The sequence below is a fragment of the Rattus norvegicus genome, chromosome 8, assembly GCF_036323735.1.
Source record: "Rattus norvegicus strain BN/NHsdMcwi chromosome 8, GRCr8, whole genome shotgun sequence".
Lineage (NCBI taxonomy): Eukaryota > Metazoa > Chordata > Mammalia > Rodentia > Muridae > Rattus > Rattus norvegicus.
The window spans coordinates 108,954,037-108,979,059 of record NC_086026.1 but is presented as its reverse complement, the minus strand read 5'-3'; the positions used below and the strand labels follow the sequence as shown (position 1 = coordinate 108,979,059).

The following is a 25,023-nucleotide window of genomic DNA, read 5'->3' as shown; positions in this document are numbered from 1 at the left end:
GACAGGCAGATAGATCAGTGGAATAGAATTGAAGACCCAGAAATGAAACCACACACCTATGGTCACTTGATCTTTGACAAAGGAGCTAAAACCATCCAGTGGAAAAAAGGCAGCATTTTCAACAAATGTTGCTGGTTCAACTGGTGGTCAACATGTAGAAGAATGCAAATCGACCCATTCTTATCTCTTTGTACAAAGTTCAAGTTCAAGTGGATCAGGGACCTCAACATAAAACCCAATACACTGAAACTAATAGAAGAGAAAGTGGGGAGAGCCTTGAACACATAGGCACTGGGGAATATTTCTTGAACAGAACACCAATAGCATATGCTCTAAGATCAAGAATTGACAAATGGGACCTCATAAAATTGCAACACTTCTGTAAGGTAAGGACATTGTCACTAGGACAAAATGGCAACCAACAGATTGGGAAAAGATCTTTACCAATCCTCCATCCAATAGAGGGCTTATATCCCATATATACAGAGAACTCAAGAAGTTAGACTCCAGAGAATCAAATAACCCTATTAAAAATGGGGTACAGATAAACAAAGAATTCTTGTCTGAAAAATATCAAATGGCTGAGAAGTACCTAAAGAAATGTTCAACATCCTTAATCATCAGGGAAATGCAAATCAAAACAACCCTAAGATTCTACTTCACACCAGTCAGAATGGCTAAGATAAAAAACTCAGGTGACAGCAGATGCTGGTGAGGATGAAGAGAAAGAGGAACACTCCTCCATTGTTGGTGGGACCACAAACTGGTACAACCACTCTGGAAATCATTCTGGAGGTTCCTCAGAAAAGTGAACATAGTTCTTCCTAAGAACCCAGCTATTTCACTTCTGGGTATATACCCAAAAGATGAGCCATTTTCTTTTTAAGTTATTTATTTACTTTACATCTCTACTATAGTTTCCCCTCCCTCTTACTTCTTTCCTTCCTCCACACCCCTCTTCTCCCCAATCCACTCCTCTCTTTCTCTTCAGAAAAGGGGAGGTCACTCATGGATATCAATCAACCTTAGCATATCAAGTTACAGTAAGACCCCATGCACCTTCTCCTGTTGAGGCTAGACAAGGCAGCCCAGCAAAAGGAAAGGATCTTAAAGGCAGGTAACAAAATCAAAGACAGTTCCTGCTCCTGTTATTAGGTGTCCTCCATGAAGACCCAGTCACACAACTGTTACACATGTGCAGAGGGCCTAGGTCAGTCCCATGATGGCTTCCTGGTTGGAGGTCAGTCTCCGAGCGCCATGATTTTATGATCTGTCTATCCCATTGCAGTTCTCCTTCTCCTTCCTGCATGGTCTTCTTGTTTGGCTCTTTTCTGCTTCTCTCCTCCTCTGTGTGATCTCAAGACCAGGAAACCTAAACTCCTCCTATGTCTCTTCTCCCCAACTATTGGCTGCTGGCATCTTTATTTACCAGTCAGAAAAACTGGGGGTAGGGTCCCTCAGTGTCTTATGTGTCTCGTGTCTTATGTGGACTCTCTCATCTTTGGGGCAAACAGTTTTGGGGGGCCCAAATTAGCATTATAATACAAGTAGAATTAGGTCAACCCACTACAGATAACGGTTATAGTAGGCACCTGTCTGCAAGTATAGCAGAATATTATTAGCAGTGTCAGGGGTGGATGCCTCTCAAGGCATGAGCCTCAAGCTGGGCCAGTCATTAGTTGGCAACTCCCTCACTTTGTCCTCCATCTTTATCCTGGCACATTTTGTAGGCAGGACAAATGAAGATGAATGGTTTTATGGCTGGGTTGGTGTCTCAATCCAATCCCTGCATTGGAAGTCTTGCCTGGTTACAGGAGACTGGACAGTTTAGGGTCCATAGCCATCCCCCATTGCTAGGAGTCTTAGCTAAGGTCATCCTTATAGATTCCTGAGAGTTTCCATTGTCCTTAGTTTCTAGCTGCTCCCAGAGATGCTTCTTCACCTCTGATCTTAGTTGTCTCCTAGTATTTTCTCCCCCTACTCCATCATCCCATTCCCATGCCATTTGCTTTAAATCTGTACAGGAAGGTTTTCCACTCCTTTGTAAAACCAAGACTGGAAGTCTCTGGACATCCTTACAAGTGTCTAGGGTGCCCTTGGGTGTGGTATTGCTCCCTCCCCACCTTTAGAACAGTGCTGTATAGGAACACAGCCCTCTTGTGTTCAGGACCAGACAGTTCTTATCAGGTACTTTAACAATAGTTCATTAGTAACTATGAGTTAGTTTTGCCTTATTTATATTTTTTCTTCATACCCTTTGGGGCCATCTATGAATTTGTAAACCGAGTAGGCATTTATAGAGGTACTTTTATTTTAGAAAATAGCTTTATTTTTGAAGTAAAAAACTCTGCTTTGTGTGGCTAGAATAAAAACTGGCAAATATATAAAAATATACAAAAATTATTTTTTATTGTCCTAAAAATAATTGAACATATAAGTAGAAATACTAATCTTGTGTAGTGTGTTGTTTCTAACCAATGTGAAGACAGTATGAGAACAGGGGACGAAAAAAAGGACAGGATAGAAATGTGTTCACAACTCTCTTCTGATGTTTAATGGGATATCATATGAAGAATAAATGTAAGAAATTAAATATTGCATTGGAAATTTTTAAGAAGCCATTAAAAAACAAAATCATACTTCAAAGGGGGTACAGCTAATAAGAATCAGGCAGATAAGCGGGAATGATAAAGATGAGAGTGATGAAGAGTGCTTGCTGCTTTTATAGAGGATCCAAGTTTGATGCCCAGCACTCCCCACCCCTTCCTACTGGGGGTTCACAGCTACCTGTAATGCAAGATTCAGGAGGTCAGACACCTTCTTCTGGCTTGTACTTACGTCCACGCGCGCACGTGCGCACACACACGCACGCACACACACACACACACACACACACACACACACACACACGAAGGCAGAGGAAGAGGGAAGAAGCAAAAGAAAAGGAGAAAGAGGAGGAGGAACACTAAACACTAGGATCAAAGAGCTATTCCTGAAATCTTTGCCCTCCAGCACTTAGGACCATCTCCCTTATTCTTGGAGTCTTCTGCGTATACACACACAGTATGGGCTGTGAATAGGAATGGCTCTATGAGGTTATATGAGAATGAATGTGAACCCCCGAAAGCTGCTGAGCGCTGATAGAGTGGCTCTAATGTCACAGGTGAGGTGGGGCACAGTGGTAGATGCACAATCAGGTGGGTGCCATTGGCTGGTGGTTTGTCACCTACTCCAGAGCTGTGCAGCCTAACACACTCCCTTGTATTCAGAGGAGTGTTGTCTATTTTAGAGCAATCCAGCCTGTTTTTAGTGGAGTCTTTATCAGTACTTGGGATTCCCCTTCCCCAGGATCTCTTGTTGTTGTAGTATAGTCCCACAGCCACTTAGCAACTGTCACTGTCCCCTCTCTTCAGCACTCTGGCTGTCAAGGGTGAGAGTTGAGGTTTGTCACTCATTTTTGTCCTTAATTTATCCAAGATGTTGCATGATAAAGTGGAATGAGTTGTCCTTTGATGCTTTCCTACGGTGTCTCAGTGTGCTTGTTTTTGTTTTTTGTTTTTTTTTTCTTCTCCTGAATTTAGAGACATGAAAAATGCTGTAATTGGAAACAATAAACAGAAAGCAAACCTCATCGTTCTAGGAGCTGTCCCGAGGTATGTTTGCTGTCTAATTTGCTCTGCCATTCCTGCCGAGTCTCTAATGTCTTCTGACTTCCATTATAAGAGCCCTTCACTTTCCTTAGTCTTTCTTGTTTTTTAATATAAATGTGTTTTTAAATAATGCCTTAAAGTAAACTAACCTTGTCTAAGGAAATAAGTTTACATAAATACAAGTGTGTGTGTGTGTGTGTGTGTGTGTGTGTGCGCGCTCAGTCTGTATACTGTTACTTCTATGCATACGGACCCTGTGCTACTCAGTAACCAGTTGGTGTGCTCTTCTTTGGAGAAGACTCTTTGTCCTGTCTGAGCATTCCTTAGTTGCCTGACCTTCTTCATCTAGGGACAAGGCTTTGTGCGAATTTCCCTGTCTGTGTTAGCATGTCTGCTGGTGTCCTCCATGTTTAGACAGTCACATGGTGAGACTTCATGGTGTAGCTCCTGACATCCTAGGAGACACTCTCACAACCTCCATGCTGTCCTCTGGCTCTCTCTGCCTACTTTCTACAGTGACCCTTAAGCCTTAGGTGCAGGAGTTGTGTTGTAAATGTATCTGTTGGGAGTGTGCTTTGCACCTCTGCCTTTTGATTGGTGTGTCTACGTATTTTTATTATGTGGGCTCTATTTCCCACTGCTTTATTCTATTGCTTTGTTACATTAATGGTGTTTTGTTTTACAGTCTGCTTACCAAGTTCCCCTTGTTTTTTAGATTGTTGTATTTGCTCCAACAAGAAGCCTCAAGCACAGAGCTGAAAACTGAGTGTGCAGTGGTGTTAGGGAGCCTTGCGATGGGCACAGAAAACAATGTCAAGTCTCTGCTAGACTGCCATATCATCCCTGCCTTACTACAAGGTATGTGGGAGCCACTTTCTGCACTCTGCCTACAGTGTTTTAAATTCTGATTGGAAGATGTGTCTCATGCTGGGAAGTGGTGTCCCACACCTTTAATCCCAGCACTCTGGAGGCAGAGACAGGCAGATCTTTGTGAGTTTGAGGCCAGCTTGGCCTATAGAACGAGTTCCAGGATAGCTGGGAAACACAGAAAAACCCTGTCTCAAAAAATAAGACTAGGGGTTGGGGATTTAGCTCAGTGGTAGAGCGCTTGCCTAGGAAGCGCGAGGCCCTGGGTTCGGTCCCCAGCTCCGAAAAAAAAAAGAACCAAAAAGAAAAAAAAAAGACAAAAAAAAAACAACAAAAAATGTGTCTCACATGTAGTTTATCTTAATAGGACTACTGTCCCCAGACCTGAAGTTCATTGAAGCTTGCCTCCGATGCCTACGGACAATCTTCACCAGTCCTGTCACTCCAGAGGAACTATTGTATACAGTGAGTTTGGGGTATTTTAGGGTCACAGTCAATCTATTTCTAGCTTGCTTAGTGTCTCCTAATTCACCATAACTGTTAAATGTAGAAGCTGTAGCAAGTGTTTGACCTTTTGCTTAGTTGGAGTGTTGAATGTTCTAGGCTTTGTAAATAAGTAAGTGAATTACAGTTACATAGTTTGAGAACTCACATGCCATTCTTAAAGGCTAAGCTCTGTTGATTTCATATGTAACTTAAGGGAATATGTTTTTCTAAATTATCAAACATTTCTATTTTATGCTTTGGAGATTGTTATATCATAGAAACGGTTGAAAGTTCAGTGGTGGGGGTGTGGGCAGCCACAGAGCTGTTTAGCGTGCCTGGCTGACTGGACTGTGTAGAGGTCAATGTTGGAAGCTGCTCGGGCACTACCTACTGTCAGTCAGTCAGTAAGGGGGTATTTCTATGTAGAGTGAGGTCCCATTTCTTCCTACCAGCCCCATGCTCCCAGAAATAACACTCACACTCGAAATGTAGTTACAGATAGCTAGGCTCTTCTCTGACTGGATCATAACTATAGATAACCCATTCACTCTATCCTACATTCTGCCATGTAGTTAGTTACCTGTGCTCAGGTACCATGCATCTTGCTACATCTTCTTGGCTCTATCCCAGAATTCTTTCTCCTCCCTGATGTCCCACTTCTATTTCCTGCCTAAGCCATGGGCCGTAGGCTTTTTACTTGACAGGTAATGCGTCTGTGCAATATACAAGATGTTCTCTCTACATTTCTACTTGGAATCCTACTTACCTGACAGGTAACTGGGGGCAGTTACGTAACTAGTCCTTGTTCTTTTTGTCATGTACACATTACAGAGGGAGAAATTTAGTTGGCAGAGAGGACACACATAAGAAGATGGTTAGGGCTGTTGGAAGGGTTGGTGAGTCAGAGAGCAGTAGAGGAAGGGAAGAGGAAAAAGTGGATTAGAAATGAACAGACTCTTGGAACCTCCAGCCCCTTTTCTCTCTGCTAGTTCTCAGCCTCTTGGACTTATGTGGCTGTTTTGAAGTCTTTGTCCTTTTGTTTTAAAAACTCCTTGTGACAACTTGGAGAGTTATACTAATGTGCGAGCAGGGGCAGGAATTCCGCTCTCAGGGATTGCAGCCTTCTGTTTCCCTACTAAGCCCTTGTGTCTTGGGCACTCTTTCTTCCCTGCCTTCTGTTTTTGTCTTAGGCCAACATCGTTCCTTTGGGAGATTAGCTAAGCTGTATGTCCTTAGGCCCCCCAGGCTTGCAGACTTAGGCCAGGCTTGAGAAGTTTGTGTGTACATTTGTACGTAAGCTTGGCTCTGCAGTGTGCCCACTTTAACACTAGGACACTTGAGCCAGGTTTCCTTTTCTGTCTGGTTCAGCCTGAAAATCCCATTTTAGTTTGTAATTGGTCTTGGATTACAAAGAAAAGGTGATCTTGGAAAGCCTGTTTTTCCTTTGCCACCATGTAAGTGTTACCAGCAAGCAATACAATGGGCTATAGACTGTTTTTATGTGTATGTATGTTTGTGAGTGGTGGTGCAAGAATGTGTGTGATTGCATGTATATGGCTGTATGTATATGTGCACATGCCCTTTGGTGTACTTGTACATGTGAGGCCAGAAACTGACATTAGGTATCTTCCTCAGTTGCTCTTCTCCTTATATATTGAACCCAGGGCCCCTAGATTGAGCTAGTCTAGCTAGCTGGCCTGTTTTGGGAGATGGCCCTGTCTGCTTCCTGGGACTGGGATTACTGGTAGCCTCCACACCCACCTGGTTCCTGGGTCCTGGGGATCTGAATTCCTGATCCTTAATGCTTGCATGGCTGCCTGGATAGCAGGCACTATACCCATGGAGCCATCTCTCCAGCCTAGGAGTGGGCTTTATGTGATACATTATTGATCATGTCAAATGTCCTGCCTTGGGTGTGTTGAAAATAGCTAATACATCATGGTTGTTACTGGGGTTTACTATAACATCCCAAGACCCAAACTATCAGACTTGTTTTATACAGTACTTCTGTATAGACAATTTAACATCATTATGTTAATCAGTCACCCTGTCACATTCTGATTTCAGGTTGATTTTTCTGTACTCTTTGCAGTGCTGCTGTTTTATAGTGATATCACATTGGTTGCAGGAGAGATATTAAGTTCTTTGTCTTGGATTTTATTTTCAAGGCTTACTATGAAAACACCTTACTTTATTCTATGCTTGAACAGTTCTGATGGCCATGATTCTTTTATTTTGCTATACCTTAAGGAGACTTGATATAATCCCATTAAAACAAGAAGCTTTGGGGCTGGAGAAATGGGTCAGCAGTTAAGAGCACTGGCTGCTCTTCCAGAGGTCCTGAGTTCAAATCCCAGCAACTACAAGGTGGCTCACAACCATAGTAGTGGGATCTGATGCCTTCTTCCGGTGTGTCTGAAGACAGTGACAGTGTGCTTAGATACATAAAATAAGTGTACTTGTAGAAAGACTCACATATATGCTTAGTGTCTAAGTTTCTTGTTGCTGTCTGTTCCTTATCCCCCAATCCAGGACGCCACAGTGATACCACACCTCATGGCGCTGCTGAGTAGGTCCCGCTACACCCAGGAGTATATCTGCCAGATCTTCTCACACTGTTGCAAAGTAAGAACTAGAGTAGATGTTCTCACTGTAAACTTGTGTATCTTTTTTTTTTTCTTTCTTTTTTCTTTTTTCTTTTTTTTTCGGAGCTGGGGACCGAACCCAGGGCCTTGTGCTTGCTAGGCAAGCGCTCTACCACTGAGCTAAATCCCCAACCCAAACTTGTGTATCTTGTACATAACAGAGATGATTGTTGAAGCCTGAAATGCACTCTGGTTTGTTTTCTAGCTGTGAGTGTGATACTTAGGGGTGAGTGTGCTGTTTGACATCTCTCTAGGCCTTGTGAAAATTTTATTGACTTCAGCATACTGTACATTTGTGTCCTCATTGAGAGTTTTAACCTTTTCACTTAAAGACATGCTTGATAGCCTCTCTTTAGTATCATGGTCTAAGGGCAGTGTGGGAAGAGGGCAGACGGCAGCACCTCATCCTACCCTCTACAGTCTTCCATGTGCTCAGTGTCTGAAAGGTCCAGTTTCTGTGCTTATAAAAAGCCCTGGCTATCTTGACCACCTGGCCTCGAACTCAGAGCTCTGCCTGCCTCTACTAGGCTGCAAGTGCTCTCAAGTGCGGGATTAAAGGTGTGTGACACTGCCTCCTGGCTTTACTTGAAGTTTTGATAGTTCCTAAATGCTTTCTAACTTCTACTCAGTTTATTGTGTGTGTTCTGATGATCCAGACAGTGACTATGGACAGCATTGCCTGCCTGTCTTCCTGTCATGTATAACTCAGATGCCAGGTGGAGTGCTGCTGGCTTCAGGAAGGAAGTAGAAAATAAATATACCTACCTGCCTACAGCAGGAGGCTCGCTCTTCTGTGCTTAGCATATCTTCCCTAATACTATGAGTTTTCCTGGCTTTAGGAATGATACCTACATTGTCATCTAATTATTTTTAACCTCCTCTAGTTCCTAACTGATTATCAAAGCCTAAAATATAAGGATTTTTTGTTTTGTTTTGCTCCCGCCCCCACCCCCAATCCTTGAGATGTCTGTTCTTGATTGTTTTGAATGTATGTAGGCCAACTCATGCAAAATGAGACTTTGCTGAAATTCATTCTCTAACAATGGGTTCAAACCCACAAGGTGTAAGTATTCCTAATACAGAGTGATGTCTTAGTCTCATCCCTGCAAGTAGCTTTTAGCACTGAGCACTAGAAGTTTCTCAGCACCTGACATTGCAGGGTGATGTCTTAGCTGTGGTCAGAGATGAAGGGGTCATTACACCACTTCTGCTTTACTGGAGAGATGTATGTCAGCCACCGTTCGGCCACTGCCAACAAGCAGTCTCATTAGAGTACAATTGCCTTTAGTAATCTTTCTTTGTGTCCGATAGTTTAATATTCTTATTAGGTGATCACATTTAAGTATTCTGAGATGTGACTGAACTTGCTCAAGGGACATTGGGCTGCCCCTGTGTCAATAGTAATAGCTTAGGTGCACAGTGGCCTCGTGTCTTTGAAAACAGCTGTTCATGTGGTCTTTCTGCTGTGCTTAGCCATGAAAATCTTTTGCTTTCATGTTCCTTTTTTGCATATAAGCTCAAATAAATAGAACTATAATAGGGTTTTAAGACTCATTCATGGGACCCACTTGCCTGAAATTAAGTGGAATAGGACTTTAGGATAGATTGGTGTCAACATTAAGTCATTTCATATACTTTGAGGAACAAAACAGAAAGATTACTAAAGCACTGTATTCTAAAGTAATCATAATTATATCCTGGAATGTTCCTGAATTATCAAGGTACAAAAAAGGACTATTAGACATAGTTGTAAGAAATCTAATTTCTAAACTGTTGCTGCTTTGTTAGCAGTTTCTCAGATTCTGACATTTCTTTGGTGTTCAAGGCTGAGAGGGTATATGTAGTCAGTACCTGGTGGATGTTGTCTCATTGTCAACCCACTAGAATTTGCAGGTAGATTTGCAGAGATGAAAGAAACACTTGACAAAAACCTAAGGTAAATTCCTCTTCTTTAGTTGGCTTTCTGTGCAGTTCTTTCCACAACCCTGTGTAGAGGCTTAGAGCAAAGGAAGATTTTGTTTGATAACAAGTATTTGTTGCCATCTTTTGAGATTAAAAAGTAAGGCATCTCTGATGCCGCACCTCTAATCCCTACACCTGGGAGGCAGAGGCAGGCAGATCTCTGTGAGTTTGAGGTCAGCCTGGTCTAAAGAGTGAGTTCCAGTACAGCCAAAGCTATACAGAGAAACCTTGTCTTGAAAAATAAAAAAAAGATACCCCCCCTCCCAAAAAAAGTAAGGCATCTCAACAAGCAGGAAGCAATTCAGTGCATAGGGTTAACAGAGTGCCAAGTCTCTTCCCCAACATTTGATTTGTAAATGCAGCTTTTGTTAGTACTACTATTGAGAGATAATTTAGACCTTAGAGAACAATCAAGAGACTGAAATCTAAAATAGTTATGGAGCATTCATTCAGTGGACGTGGGACAGGACAAATGAGAAAACTGTCTGTACTGATAGGTTCTGTAAGATAAACTGTGAAGAGAATTTAAAGGGTTTAGAGCAGTATATTTTGTATTCTAACCTTTGTGTTAAAATCGAGTAAAGCATGCACAGATTTGCTTATATACAGTTTGTTTTGTTCTGTTCTTGTTTTTGTTGTTGTTTGTTTTGAGATAGGGTCTTAAAGGTGTGCACTACCACACCTGACTCCCTTCTCTCTCATAGCTTGGGTTGGTTTTGAGTATCGATCCCTCTGATCAGCCTTCACACTGCTTGGATTGTAGGCGTAGGCCACAGTGCCCAGCTATTTTTTTTTATTTATAGGTGTGAAATACTTAAAGAATAGAAAATAACACATTATAATTAGTTCACCTCACATCACAGAAAATCTGCCTGCAGAGTGAGAAGCACAGAGAGGTGCAAGTGTTCGAGACAGTCCTTCCTCCTTAGCCATTCTGATTGTCTCTGCCAGTGTTTGGACTAGCATTTTCTTACTGTTCAGTCTTTTTTTTTTTTCTTTTTCTTTTTCTTTTTTTAGTTCTTTGTATATTCTGGATACTAATCCTCCTGTTAGATATTTATATTATGATTCTTAACAGCAAAATTACAGTTATGAAGTAGCAACAAAAATAGTTTTATGTTGGGTAGCACCTCAACATGAGGAACTGTGTTAAATGTTGAGAACCACTGCCTTAGATGCTTTTCCCTTCCTTGTTCTTGAGAGGTAAGGAGGGAGATGAAGGCCTGTCATGGGGAAGCTCTGGCAGCACCGCAGATGCTAAGGCCTCTTTGTCCTGCTTTGGGGTTTAGTTTCAATCACAGGGCAACTCAGAAATATGTGCTGTGGGAAATACAGTTTGCTTTAAACAAGTGTGGTTTTATTGGAATCATGATTTTGGTTAATGTGTTACTGTATTCTCTTCTCTTGCAGGGACCAGATCATCAAACAATTTTGTTTAACCATGGGGCAGTGCAGAACATTGCTCATCTGCTGACCTCACCCTCTTACAAAGTAAGATGTAAAAAGTTATGTCACGTTTTATGTTCATTTTCATTAATAGAAGCCTTCATATTTTGTTGCTGCTTCTGTGATGAGGAGTAGATTTCCTCCCATCATCCACCCAGGATGTTCTGTTCCGTGGTTAGATGGTATAGGGTGTATGTTACTACAGCATGATGTTCTTTGGGAAACAGTTGTCTCTGTCCATTTTTAAATGACATTTTATGTATGAGTTGTGGGTTTTCATTTGTGAAATAGTGTTTCAGATTTCAGTTTACAGTACTGAACCTGTTGCTTTCAAGTGTATAGAAGTAGTGGCTAGCAGCCCTGGGCAGACTTTGAATTTTGTATTTAGAGTCTTTCTTGGTATACTCTGTGTATATGCCTATATATGTATCAGCCTTTAGAATGTACTCTGTTTTGTGTTTTGAGTTAAGATATCGAAAGTTTTCAGGCTTAATAATTTTCTTTGCTGCCTTTTATGTATAGATCAGCAATGTTATAACCCATTATTAAGCATGAAGTCAAAACTTTAGTCATTCACAGTTGCATAGCTATGAGACCATAGAAATAGTGGGACATTGTCCTGTGTCTTGTGAAAACTAAACAAATCAGAACAAGGAAGCACTCATTTTTACTCTCTGTCATAGTGACACTAGTCTGCTCCATTGTCTTAGTGTCCTTTCTGATAAGGCCCCACCTCAGACATCCACTGTGTGGTTATTGGTGAAAGCTTACAGGATATGAATGCATATGGCACCAGCTCAAAACAGCCAAAAGCAGGCCAAAGAGCTGTGTACTCAAGCTGTTTCCTCCACCTTATGCCACACAGAGCCTGCCATTAAACCTTTCTCCAACCGCCCGCTGGGACTCACCACACTGTCTCCCTCCCAACTTCATGCCCTCTGTCGTCGTCGTCGTCGTTGTTGTTGTTGTTGATAGCTCTCTGAGTCCAGTCAGTTTCTACCATGTGCAGATGGGTGTAGGGCCACGCACTGGAGCATAGACCCCTACCAGTGACCACAGCCTTAAAGAAAAGTGAGTTTCCCTTCAGAAGCCATCAGCTGCCAATAAGATGTAGCAGCAGATAGAGAAGATCGAATCAAAGAATAAAAATACTACTTTTTAAAAATAGTTGTAGAGGCATTGGTGGTTCTCTTGTCACTGCCCAGCTGCCGACACCATGTGGTATTCTAAATAGACTTTTCTGAAAGAAAAAGGGAAGAAAAACAGCTTTTCAGGCAGTTCTTTGTTGACCCTTTGTTCTTACAGTCCTCCAGCTTCATTGATTCCCCATTTTTAAAAATTTTCTATCTTTTTCTGCCCTAGATTTATTGACCATAACACATTTTAAAATGTAAGAGTTTGTATCTGACTAAGCACTCTGTCGTCAGTGTCATTGGCATCTTGCAGACTGCACCAGAGTGCACTGCAGAGCGTTCCCAGGTGAGGGCAGGCTCTTCTGTTACTTGTCCTGCCGGAGCCTGCCCACCCCCCAAGGTAGTTCTGTGTAGCATCAGGCTCAGTGGTGAGGATGCATGAGGTCACCTGGTTAGATACTCTCGAGGGATCCTACAGATATGAACATAGAATATAGCTTAATCCCTCTCTGACCTATATGGCAGCATTACTTCTTGATTTAAGCCCCAACTCTATGTCACACACATGTATAAGAACACGCAAAAAAAAAAAAAAAAAAAAAAAAGAAATCCAGAATCCTTTACTTCCAGAATCCTTTACTTAAGGCTTCTGTATAGAAAAAGGCATGTCCCATTTGAAAGGCACTTGATAATTTTTCTTAAGTTTCCTCCTCTACCTTATTACATTTATATGTTTTTTAGATTTGATTAGGAATTTTTCTGTTGGTTTTGAATGCTACTTTCTCACTTTTTCTTTTACTTCAAAAATCACTTGGCTTCTGCTGTTGTCTCTCGTATGCAGGAGTTATTGTTATTACCTCGGGTCCTTTTTGTTTAGTTTTTTCACAGTCCTAATGAATGACCAGGCCTTTGAGTGTTCTAGGCAAGTGGCCTGTTTGAGCTGTGCCTCCTGCCTGTTCATAATAAGTAGTATTAAATAATTATTCAGAAGAGGACTTTAGATTCCGAAGCATTAAGATCATATTTCAAAAACTTAAATAAATAATTAAAATATGTGTTTTTGTTGTTGTTGTTGTTTTTATAGGTTCGAATGCAAGCTCTGAAATGCTTCTCAGTGTTAGCCTTTGAGAATCCCCAGGTATCGATGACCCTGGTAAACGGTAGGCTGGAACTTTCTGTGACATCTATGTGATTTAATTTATGAATGTCACAGATTTATAGGACTTTCTTACTCTCTGTGTTTTCTTTTGTTTCTAGTTTTGGTTGATGGGGAATTGTTACCACAGATATTTGTGAAGATGTTACAGAGGGATAAGCCTATTGAGATGCAGCTCACATCAGCAAAATGGTAAAAGTCAGAGAGTCTTGAGGGGCTTCTGTTAACCCCGGAGCATGAGTGTGGCACCAGGGTGTGCTTCCGCCGCCACCTTGTTGTGTTCTGACATTTGAAGTTCACTAGCTGGCTTATGTTTTTCCAAACTGAACATGTTCTGTACTTGGTATAAGAAACAAGGCTGTCATAAAACTATTTATAAAAAATTATTAAATCTGCCATATGTTCTCCTTGTCTTTAGAGTAAAGTAACAGAATTCTGAATGGCAGTGCATTCTAAATACGCTGCTAGGAAGACAGAGATAAAGAAACCTAGAGTGTTGCCTGAGTCATCAGTACAGTTATGTGTCGAGTATCAGTTGTGCAGAGTTCTGTGCTGTGTTTAACTCCCAGTAGAAAAATCAGAATTTTCTATTATAGGTTTCTTTGCTTATTCTTTTGTCTCAGATTCGAACTGAGTATTTGCCTCTAGTTATTTTGTTTGATTTGTCCCCCCAATGGTAAAGCTGATGATGATGATGATGATGATGATGATGATGATTATTATTATTATTATTACCATCATCACCATTTCTGCCTGCACACCAGATGTGAGCATCTCATTATAAATAGTTGTGAGCCACCATATTGAACTCAGGACCTCTGGAAGAGTAGCCAGCATTCTTAATCGCCAAGCCACCTCTCCAGCCCCCTTAATTTTTTTTTTAATTTTTCTTTAATTACAATTAATTTAATTCAAAGCTAATATAATTATGGAGTAAATTGTTTCTCAGTAGAATTGAATCACTGACCAATCTGCAGAGCTACTGTTGAGACTTCCAAATCCTAATTTCTTTTCTTTTTAAGAATTATTTATTTTTTGTATAGAAGTGCACTGTAGCTATCTTCAGACACACCAGAAAAGGGCATCAAATCCAATTACAGATGGTTGTGAGCCACTGTGGGATTGCTGGGAATTGAACTCAGGACCTCTGGAGGATTAGTCAGTGCTCTTAACCACTGAGCCGTCTCTCCAGCCCCCACGTCCTAATCTCTGATAGAAAGCTGCATTGACTTTGTGATCATTCTACTGCTGGTGGACTTGGACAGGTCCTACGTAAGGCCTGAGCCCTTTTAATGGACCTTAGCATCTCTTTCCTCTTTGTTAGGGAAAAATTTAAGCATAAGAAGCATAGGTTGAAAAAGGAATGAAAAGGAAAGAGAGACAAAGATAGACAGATGCGTGTGGAGATAAAGAGATGCAGAGAAAAACAAAAAACCCACTTTATGCCCACCACCTGGCTTCAGAATGTATCCACTCATTTTGGATTTTCTTTTTTATAGCTAGCCTACTATTTAAATAAGTATTAGGGTTTTCGTTGTTGTTTGTTTTGTTTGGTTTTGTCTGAGCTAACTGACTTTCATATGAAAAATGTCAGAATCTTGTCATAATGTTTGGGTTTTTCTTTTTCATAAACTCTTAAAAAGCGAATAGTATTTCTTTTCACTTTAAACCGCAAGAGTAATTCCTGTTGTTTTTATTCCAGTTTAACTTACATGTGCAGAGCGGGAGCAATCCGGACAGATGACAGCTGTATTGTATTAAAAGTAAGACGATTAATTCTCGTGAAAATGTTGAGTATGAATGTTGCTGTTGCTTCTTTTTCCACATTCGCATTTTGGTATGGGTACAGTGCCTAAAATGACATTAAACCTCATGTTTTTTCTGTGGTGTGCATGTAGTCTAAAATTGGATTTAGATGTATATGAATATCATGATAAAATAATTCTATTGTATTATAATCTTTTATTAGAAAGTATAAAATTGAACAAATATGTAAAACTCAGATGAAGTAGAATTAGAATTGTTTGCCAATTATACAGGTAAAGTTATGTCTCACCCTTGCAGCCAGACATCAGAATGCATAAGAGAGTAAGTAAGTAAAGAAAACAGTGATCATCTGTGTGTTACAAGGCAGATGCATCCTGACTGTAGGCAGGCCTGAACCTGTGACTGTTCCTAGCAGTCCTGAGAGCTGGGTCCTCGGTGTAGCATGGTTGCTTCTGACTAACTTGGGATATCTTACTCTTTGTTTCCTGGTTATGAAAATGGAGGCAGTGATTCTCACTCAGCCTATCTCACAGAAGCATTGTGAGGCTAGCCCTGTATTAACACATTTCAATACCATATTTGCTTTAAAGAACAAAGCAAATGTATTACCATTGTTGAAAAGATGAGCGCAAGGATCATTTAGAACATTAAGTTTAAGCTGGGCAGTGGCGGTGTGGGCCTTTAATCCCTGTACTCAGGAGGCAAAGGCAGAGGTAGATGGATCTCTCTGAGTTCAAGGCTAGCCTGGTCTACACAGTGAGTTCCAGGACTACATAGGGAAACCTGTATGGAAAAACAAACAAACAAATATTAATTTTACTCATGAGACTGCATGAGGAGGGTTACAAGCTTGAGACCATTTGAGCCACACAGTAAGACCGTCTACATAAGTAAATAAATTAGCACTAGGTTGCATTAGTCTTTGGTAAAAAATATAAGACTTCCTAAGTAAACACCTATACATAGACTACTAAGGGCTTTCAGGTAAAGGACTGGCTTATTTCCCTAGCCCTTATTGTGTTCTTTCTTATCGTTATGATGGGTTTAGTAGTACTATCTTCAAATGCCTCAGTTGGGAGCATTGAACTTACCATGAATTTATAGTATTGATAAATATTAATAATTAGGAATGTGAGGGATAGAATAGGAGTTTCTCCTCAGAAGCCTACAGTTAAGATGTAAAGCCCAAACTAGCCTTTGGAGTAGACATTGGTGGTACTCAACATGTTGACTTCTGTGGTAAAAAATAGAAGAGGATGATGCAGCCATCTTTGAAGCAGTTATGCTCCAGTAAATAACCCCAGTAAAAGTCATTGGTTTACCACATTGGAGGAAGAAACGAGCAGGATTCCAGAAAACAGGGAAGCATAGTTGACTGTAGTAGTCATGACAGCTTCCTGTAACTATTAACACTTTTAATGTCTACTTTTCATATCCCTTAGATTAGATTCATTAGCCTTAGAATAATAAATATACAAGGCAGTCCTGAGAGCCTATTATGGAGAAGTTACCAAGGCCAGTGTCAAAGTGTTTGAAGCAGCTCAGAAGTAAAGTTGAACTCATGACACCACTTTGCAGCATGGTACTGGGAAAAGTTAACAACTGTGATTGACATAGGTTACTGACATTTTAGAGCTGGTGGATTTGAGAGAGGCAAGAATTTTTTAAAGTTATATTTTGTTTTTGCACCTGTAGATAGTAACTTCTAAAACAAAAATTAAGAGGGTTCTCAACCATATTGCTAAGGAAGAATATCATTGCTGGTTAAACGGCTAGCTCTCTTTTTGGCTGAGCACCAGGATGGGGCAGAGCTGCTGACATGGTTTGAGGTATCAGGAGTTCTCAAATGTCTTTTATAAGGTTCTCCAATAATGTTTCAAAGCAAATGGAGTTTCTGTTAGCATAATTAAGAGGTTAGTGTGCTAGAATAAACAATCTGCTCTGAATTTTGCTTGTTTTTGTATTTAAACATTTTTTTTTCCTCTAAAAACCAGTTGAGGAACTATATCATGCAGACATGACTTGCAGCCAATACCTGGACTGACTTAGTTATCAAATGCTCTTCATCAAGCTTTTGCCATAACCAAAAAGCAAATAATTAATCTCCCTGCTTTCAGACTTTGCCTTGTTTGGTTCGAATGTGCAGTAAGGAGAGATTACTAGAGGAGAGAGTTGAAGGAGCTGAGACCCTCGCCTATCTGATTGAGCCAGACGTTGAGCTGCAGAGAATCGCTAGCATAACCGATCACCTCATTGCCATGCTGGCTGACTATTTCAAGTACCCCAGCTCAGTGAGTGCCATCACTGATATTAAAAGGGTATGTGCTTCCGGAGTTTGAAAGTTTACTACGCACACAGCTTTGAAACGATTGACAGTTCCACCTGAGAGCCTGTCCAAATCAAGAAATCTTTAATCTTTATTAACGTACATTATGAAGTTTAAAAGTCTAGTTTGTTTAGTGTTTATCATTAGGACTTTTTTTTCATTAAGCACAAAATCAAGAGAATTACATTGTTGGCTTCCTTAACTAAGCTAAATCTACAGAATAATGGGGTTTCTGTATTGAGTATTGACTTCATATTAGTGTTAACCCAGTTCAAAGTTACAGAATCATCTCTTGTGCTCCTCTCTCCCCCACCTACCTACCCCCCCCCCAGGTCAAAAGTAATATTTTTCTTTTTTTTTTTCTTTTTTTTTTTTTTTTTTTTTTTTTTTTTTTTTTTTTTTTTTTGCCTGGTTGATCTCAGTTTACTATCCATCAGTCGTTTGTCCTCCCTTTCCTGATTCCCGTTCTGGTTTTACACTGTGCTTTTGGTCAAAGGTTAAAAGCTTAGTATCATTAACTTCAGTGGGACCACTAAGGACCAAGCCCTGTTTACTTTTTCTGAGAATTAAGTTCCTTGGAATTTGGGATTCTTTTTAACTTTTTGCCTTGCAGCCCGTTTACCCTCTCCACTTCTCTAAGAGAATCCATTGACATAACTGTATATAAGGAGGTCGTAGCAGATAGGATAATGACTTTTATCTGTGGCTAAGACCAGCTCGAGATTGTGGCAGTGGTCTCAAGAATGCCTGCTGTCTCACCTTTCAGGTGCTCTGACTTCTGAAGCTATTCACCCAGCGGGTGGTGGCCTATTTGTCTTTTTTCTGTGACATAAATTATATGTGTGTTTTTTCTGTTTTTAGGGAGGCCTGAAATAACTAACTGTGGGGCTTGCATTTAGTTACACACACTGCCCTCTGCTTTAAAGTTTGGGTCAGAAGCCAGATGTGATGGCACATGTCTGGAATTCTGACGCTTGGGAGACTGAGGCAGGACGACAGTGAATTGATGTTAAATTGTCCTACATAATAAAAGACCCTGTCTCAAAAAGGAAAACAAAAAGATAGCAAGAATAAAACGAATGTTATGTGTCCCCTTGTCCTTGGGTAGCATTCCTTCCTATAGCAGTGATGTTCACACTGATAAAATATCTCACCAATACAACATATACATGGAAGTCCTGATGGTCTCCTGAGCTTCTCTCCCCAGCAAGGCAAGGAGGAACATGGGCAGCCTGAGGAACTGACCTAAAAGCTTTGAGTATCAGCACATGTGCGTACTTCACTTGCATGTGGAGGATTCTTCCTGAGGCTTAGACTTCTTTTCATTTCTTTCATTATAAAACTGGAATAATTTTTAAATGACCTCTAAATGACAAACATGAGTGAACATTTGGTTTGAAAATTTTAGTTTTGGTGTTGGATCAAAGATGTTTTAACTACAAAAGGGTAGATAATAGACCTAGAGGGAAATTCTCACTCTAGTAAGGTGATTGTCGTATCAGCCCACATTTGTGTTCTGTGGTTAAGTTATGGCTGGAATGTGGTGAGGACTTGAAGGGTTCCATGCTCTAGCAGGTAGCCCTTCAGAGAGCCATCAGTACCAGCATTTTTAAGAGGTCCTCTGCTGAGTGTATTCAGAACCAACTCATGTACATACTGTGTACTTTGTGACCGTGGAACATTTTGCTATCCTAAATTCATAGCCAGTGGCGGCTAATTTGCAATGCTTGGTGACAATGCTGTCACTGCTTGGGTCGTAGCTGATTCAGCTAGTGCTTTAAGAGGTCTCAGAAGAGGGTTTCATACTGTTCTGAACAGTAGCTGCCAACTAAGGGAAGAGGTCACCTTCCCAGAATAGACCTTTAGGAAAAGGTGTTCATTTAGATTGATGTTATGACTTTAAGTTTAAAATGTTATTGATACATCTTATATAATTACAATTTGTAGTTAAAATATCCTAAGGAAATATTTCTATTTTGATTTTATGGTAATTTGTTAGGAAACAGGTTTGTAGAATTGCTAATAGCCATTTACATATATCTAAAGATGGCGGTAATTGTTTCATGCCAATAAATTATTTCAATAATTTCTTTAAAAATCCTGGACATACATCTAATAGATAGTGGTGATGACCTTTGTATATTGATTACTGAGGGTATTCACCAAGGGTTTTCTATTTCTAAAAGTTTTTAAATGCCAAAATTAGGAAAACATTAGTATAATAACATTGAGTTTGTCCAGCTTACAGTTGGAGACTGTACAAGTCTAGCCACGCCTTCTCTCTGTGCTCCTCTTTTAAGAGCCAGTGGAAGCAAATATCAGTGCCACTGACAGCTACCATCTGGAAACACTGGACTGTAAGAGTCATATCAATGCCAGATCAGACAGAAGTAGACTCATTTCAAGTCACGCTGACGTAGACACAGCAAGATCTCAAATGTGAACAGAGATCAGAAGTAACTAGGAAATTCACCTAGTGACAGTACCAATGTTCATAGTTGCTACTTTCCCTGCAACTCAGTTATTTTTATGGTTTATTTTTAAAATTTAATTATGTGTTTTATTAAAATATAACGTAAAAACTAATTTAGAATTTATCTTTCTCCTCACTTCCTGCAGCTTGATCACGACTTAAAACATGCCCATGAACTCCGCCAGGCTGCATTCAAGCTCTATGCCTCTCTCGGAGCAAATGATGAAGACATCCGGAAGAAGGTGAGTCTGGGAGAGGGGCGTCCCCCAGTCCTGACAGCCAGCAGGCAGGGAGTGACGTCAACCTGAAAGTCCTGGTGAAGAGCACTAACAGTGACTGAATATAATAAAGCAGAGTGACAAAGGCATAATTGAAGAATGAATGGGACCTGGATTTGGGGGGTTGTTTGTTTTTAGAACATAGAGTGGCATGGCCATGCTGGAATGATAAATAACTGGCCTGCTGATTGTGTCATTAATATGAATCATTATGTTGCACACTTTTGCATGTGTTCTGATAAAAATCATTTCTAGCACTGTGAAGCTTTAGACACTTTGAAAGATCTAACACTAGAATTGTAAATGTTATTTATTATTATACCTTCTAATGCCATTGAGAAATTCAAATCTCTATTGTATATTGTTCTTTAATAATGTGGCTTAGTTTTATGTTTTGATTTAAATTTTTTATTTTATTTTTTGCTACTGTGCAAGTTTAATGTGAATAAAATCTTTGTGGAATGATGATTTTATGTTTAGTGAGTGGTCATCTGAATTTTCCAGCTCTTCTGAAATGTCTCACTGGTACCTCACCCCCATGTTAGTCACACTGAACTCATGTCCATTATGGAAGTAGTTCTAGGTAAGACGTATAGTACAGTGTTAAATCCTAACCTGACTCCCCCAATAAACTAAAAGCTAGAATTTACAAATCAAAAACTTACAATCTGGTACTTGCATTCCATACAAGAGGATTGCAGATATCAACCAGCCAAGCCACATGTCCTGTCATGAGTGGCTGTAGTAACATTTTTTTTATTGAACATGATGATTGACTGAGTCTCCATCTGTATTGGTATTTTAAGGAGGATTGTGAGAAAAATTACAAAGTATTTGCACTTACCACAATTCAGAGAAGAATTTTAGGCTTGTTAGCAAAATAAAGGAACCAGTCTTAAGTATGTTGGATGAGACACTTGAAAACAAATCATCCTTGAAGAAGCCAAAAGAACAGTAATAGGATTAGAGTGTGAGGGACTTCCTTTTTCACACCAGGTTAAGAAGCACAGCCAGCAACAAGCTGAGTTTTCCATGTATCTCAGCTCGTGAGAGGCTTTTGACCTCTTAAAGTGTCTTTAGTACATGACTTGTAAATGTCGTTTTTGACACCTGTGATTTGCACTTGTGAACTCTTACTTCAAAGCAAACATTAGACATGTGGAATTACCTGTGTCTAACCATGGTTTATGGATGTTGACACGGAAATATTTTGTTCACTTTAGACATATGTATCACAAGAAACAATGTTTTGATGGTAACTCATATAGATTAAATTGATGATGACGTGGAGTGTATAATTTATGATTGAGTTATTAGGAAACAGGAGAATATTTTATATATCCTTACAGCTCTAAAAGACCAAGCCCTAGACTAAAGGGAGTTAGATAGATGGACCGTAATTGGAATAGGATGTTAATTTGTACTTCTTTGTACTTTTTTTGTCAATAAATGATTGTTCTGGAATTAATGACTTAATACGTGATACCGTGTTCTAGAAGTAATTGCAACATAACAGTCTAATCGATAGTCTACTAAAACCTGTATTCACAATGTGTACAAATGTCTGGTAAGGCTGTTGATCATTTCTGTAGAAAGATAACAAATAAAGAATAAGTTATAATTGTTTAAAAACTATAGTTTTTATGTGTGTGGTAAAGAAAAGTTCCTGTGCTGTTCTTCCATGATGGGATTATGTAGTGTTTGTAGGAAGTTACTTAATTCTGGGAAATTGCTGAGTAGTTTACAGTTCATAGAAGTCACTGAAGAAATTGTAAGTAAGAATTATAAAAAATATGACAATCTGCCTAAAGACTGGTCTTAGAAGTGGAACCCCTGTTTGCAGTATGTACAAAGTGATGGCTCTTCCTTGAACGCATTCATTTTCATTCTTTTCACTGAAATAATTGTTTGGGTAGATTGAATTTACTTTTCCCATGAAATATTTCTTGCTCTTCTATACTTATGCCTTATGTAATTTGATTGTATTTTTTGTGTCGATTCTTAGTGTACACTGTAATTTTTTTTTTACTATAGCATTTATACTTGTCAATATAGAGTTTCAGTGTACTGATATATGTGTGAATAATCTTGATAAGAAATTTGCCAGGCTCCTCAAAACAAATTTTTATTTTTGTTTTTAGCATGTTTTAGCCATAAAGATAGTATGGTTTTCATATTGGAAACAGGAACCTACTTCAGTAGATAATATTTTCACAGTGTCCTATTATGGCCAGCTAATAAAAGGCAGAAGAAAAAATACAAGAAAACCAGAGCAAATCCCAGGCACAGGGAGAAGTAAACACAGCTGTTTTACTTCTAGACCCTCCCCCTCCTCTCTTGGCTTTGAAAGATGGCTGAAGGTCTGTTGTGTTGTTTCTTGAGTCAGACAAAATTCAGTATAAGACTAAACATGATGTCTATGTCAGAGATTTGCCATCCCCATTTGGAATCATCTCACTGTATTTCCATTAAAAACAACAATAAAACCCAGCTGTTCCTACAACTTAGAAGAACTCAGGAAATACCTGTTGACAAGAGTTGGGTATGGACTTATACATCTGTCACTCCAACACTTGGGATATTGGAAGCTAAAGGTCATTCTTGTGTACAGTAATCTTGAGGCCAGTCCGGGCTATATGAGACCTTGTACCTACCCTTTCCCCACCCCACAAAAAGTTGTTGAGTAGGCATAGAAACAAAAATGCAGAAATAATACACAGGGTGATGTGTCATTTAGTATGATTGGGTCGTCCTTTCTCCTGTGCACAGCAAAGTTGGCGTTTTTATCCCTAGTTTTCATCCTTAATCACTTTGGCATACTTATTAATTTCTTAACTGCTGTAGTGTCTGGGTAAAAGGATAAACCAAGGCTCTGATTATGAGAGGGAAGGTGTCACCATTGGCTGGGTCAGGAAGAAAGAACAGCCCAAGCCAGTATGGGCTCACTGAGCTTCATGGTATTATGCCTCGCTACATACAGCTGAGAAGAATGCAGACTATCTGTGATAACTTGCCAACTACTGTTTCTCGAGTGGATTATGTTAGAGAGAATAAGGACATGGACAGGAAGTGAGAGCTCCGTAGAGAGTTTTAGCTGTAACTAAATTGACAGTAATACCAAGTAGGCGTTAGCTTTGGTCTCTGAGGGGCAAGTCCAGTTCCTAATGCTAACACATCTTAGTGCTGGTCAGAAAGCTGAAGTTCAGCCCGTGGGGCCAGGCAACAAGATGCAGAGCAATAAACTTTCATATGCAGGCATTGCCAGTGAACACTTAGGACATTCAGAGCCAGCAGTAGCGAGCAGTCCTGTGGTTTAGAAGCCAGTTCTCTCCTAATGAAGACTCGAAGACCGTCAGTCACTCCATTTCATACCTGTTGATCATCAGGGACATTAGAAACTGAACACCTGTTACCTCTATTTCATTCTCTTCAAGGAGCTAATGGAATGTTTCAGAAATTTAGGAAGTATCCATTGGAGGAAAATGGCCATGGCACAGAATAAGTTAACTGCAGGGAAATTACTAAAGTAAGGATGTTGTCTCTGCTTTGGGGAAAAATTAAGTTAACATTAAAAAGGTTAATGAAGCAGTGATTGTAGTCGCTGTCCGTTCTGGGGCTCTGACTAGGCAAGCCTTTCAGAATGTTTCCTCTAATGTCTGAGTACTTGCTTTTTAGCAGATGGTACTTTTGATGACCCAGAATGTGAGCTCCGCGCGGGCAGGAGTTCTTTATCTGCTGTTCACTACTGCATTCCCAGCATCTACAGCTGCGCACAGTTGACGATAAACATTTGAAGAATGAATGGCCAGTGCACAGAGTAATCAAAGAAATGGGTGAATGAGCAGTGCTGTAGAATTACCTATTCTGTACCGTTATGAGGCTCGTGTCGACCAGACTTGATTAGGAGCTGACCCAAAGCCTCCAGCAATCCTCCATGTAAGAGAAGAGAACTTTAAATGGAAGGAATAGACGTCTGCTCCTTATAGGCAGGGGCTTGCATTAGACAGAGTGTAGAGAAAACAAACAATGCTCAGCTTTCAAGAGGCAGGTAATCCTAATTTCTAAATGTCTACCAGCCTGGGTTATAGGTCAAAGAGAACCTATTTTATGTCAAAGTAATCTTGAGTGTTGTCAAGTGCGGGAGTAGTGCTGGGGCTCGAGTTCTGAACTAGCATACCAAGGCCCTCCGTCCATCTTTAGCACTGCACGGTGGAGACAAGATTCTCTTCTCTGTGTATGATTTATAAAAATTGATAGAATTTACAATTATGAATCTGGAATAAACTTTCTAAGCTAAACATATGATGTAGCTTGTAGAAGGAATCAGCCTGTTCACTAGGGTGATATTATTACACCTACATGAAGGATTTTCCCACTCAATGAATGTCTTGTGTTTTTAAAGGTCAGTACTGTCTTCAGCTATACATTGACTAATTGAACTACTGTTGTAGCTGCTCAGGAGAGAGACAGGCATGTAGACCAAGGACATTTAAGACTCAGCCTTTATCCTAAAACCTTAGTGAGCCAGAGGAGTGGGCCAGAGGCAGCATTTGATAGGGACACAAGGAGTTGTTTGGAACAAATGATAGTATGCCTGTTGTTTTGAATGAAATTTTAATCTAATTGCTTTGGGGATGTCGCTTTTAATCCTTTTTAAGATGCTTTTTATTTCACATTTCAAGAACTGAGAACAGTTTTCAGTTACGCCTTCTGGGGAGAGCTACAATAACCTTACACGGCCTGAGGCAAAGCAGCCAAGGTGGGGATGCTTTTTCCTCTCTTTTAAGTGACAGAATCAGGCTATGTCCAGGCTAGCTGACACTCCTGGTCTAAG

At 40.0% G+C, this 25,023-nt stretch overlaps 1 protein-coding gene across 14 annotated transcripts in view; it reads left to right on the top strand.

The window, feature by feature from the left end:
- The window catches only part of Armc8 (armadillo repeat containing 8), a 94,604-nt gene that overhangs the window by 31,818 nt on the left and 37,763 nt on the right, over positions 1–25,023 (top strand). For 9 of the 14 annotated variants that reach the window (NM_001173354.3, XM_063265591.1, XM_063265589.1 and 6 more), the window contains 10 exons: positions 3,582–3,653; positions 4,366–4,508; positions 4,885–4,982; positions 7,536–7,628; positions 11,021–11,101; positions 13,274–13,349; positions 13,447–13,537; positions 15,048–15,108; positions 17,230–17,430; positions 20,058–20,153. In NM_001173354.3, coding sequence (NP_001166825.1) covers positions 3,582–3,653; positions 4,366–4,508; positions 4,885–4,982; positions 7,536–7,628; positions 11,021–11,101; positions 13,274–13,349; positions 13,447–13,537; positions 15,048–15,108; positions 17,230–17,430; positions 20,058–20,153 — 1,012 coding nt within the window. The remainder of the gene's footprint in view (positions 1–3,581; positions 3,654–4,365; positions 4,509–4,884; positions 4,983–7,535; positions 7,629–11,020; positions 11,102–13,273; positions 13,350–13,446; positions 13,538–15,047; positions 15,109–17,229; positions 17,431–20,057; positions 20,154–25,023) is intronic. The other 5 variants (XM_063265592.1, XM_063265590.1, XM_039081547.2 and 2 more) reach the window with 1 other exon arrangement.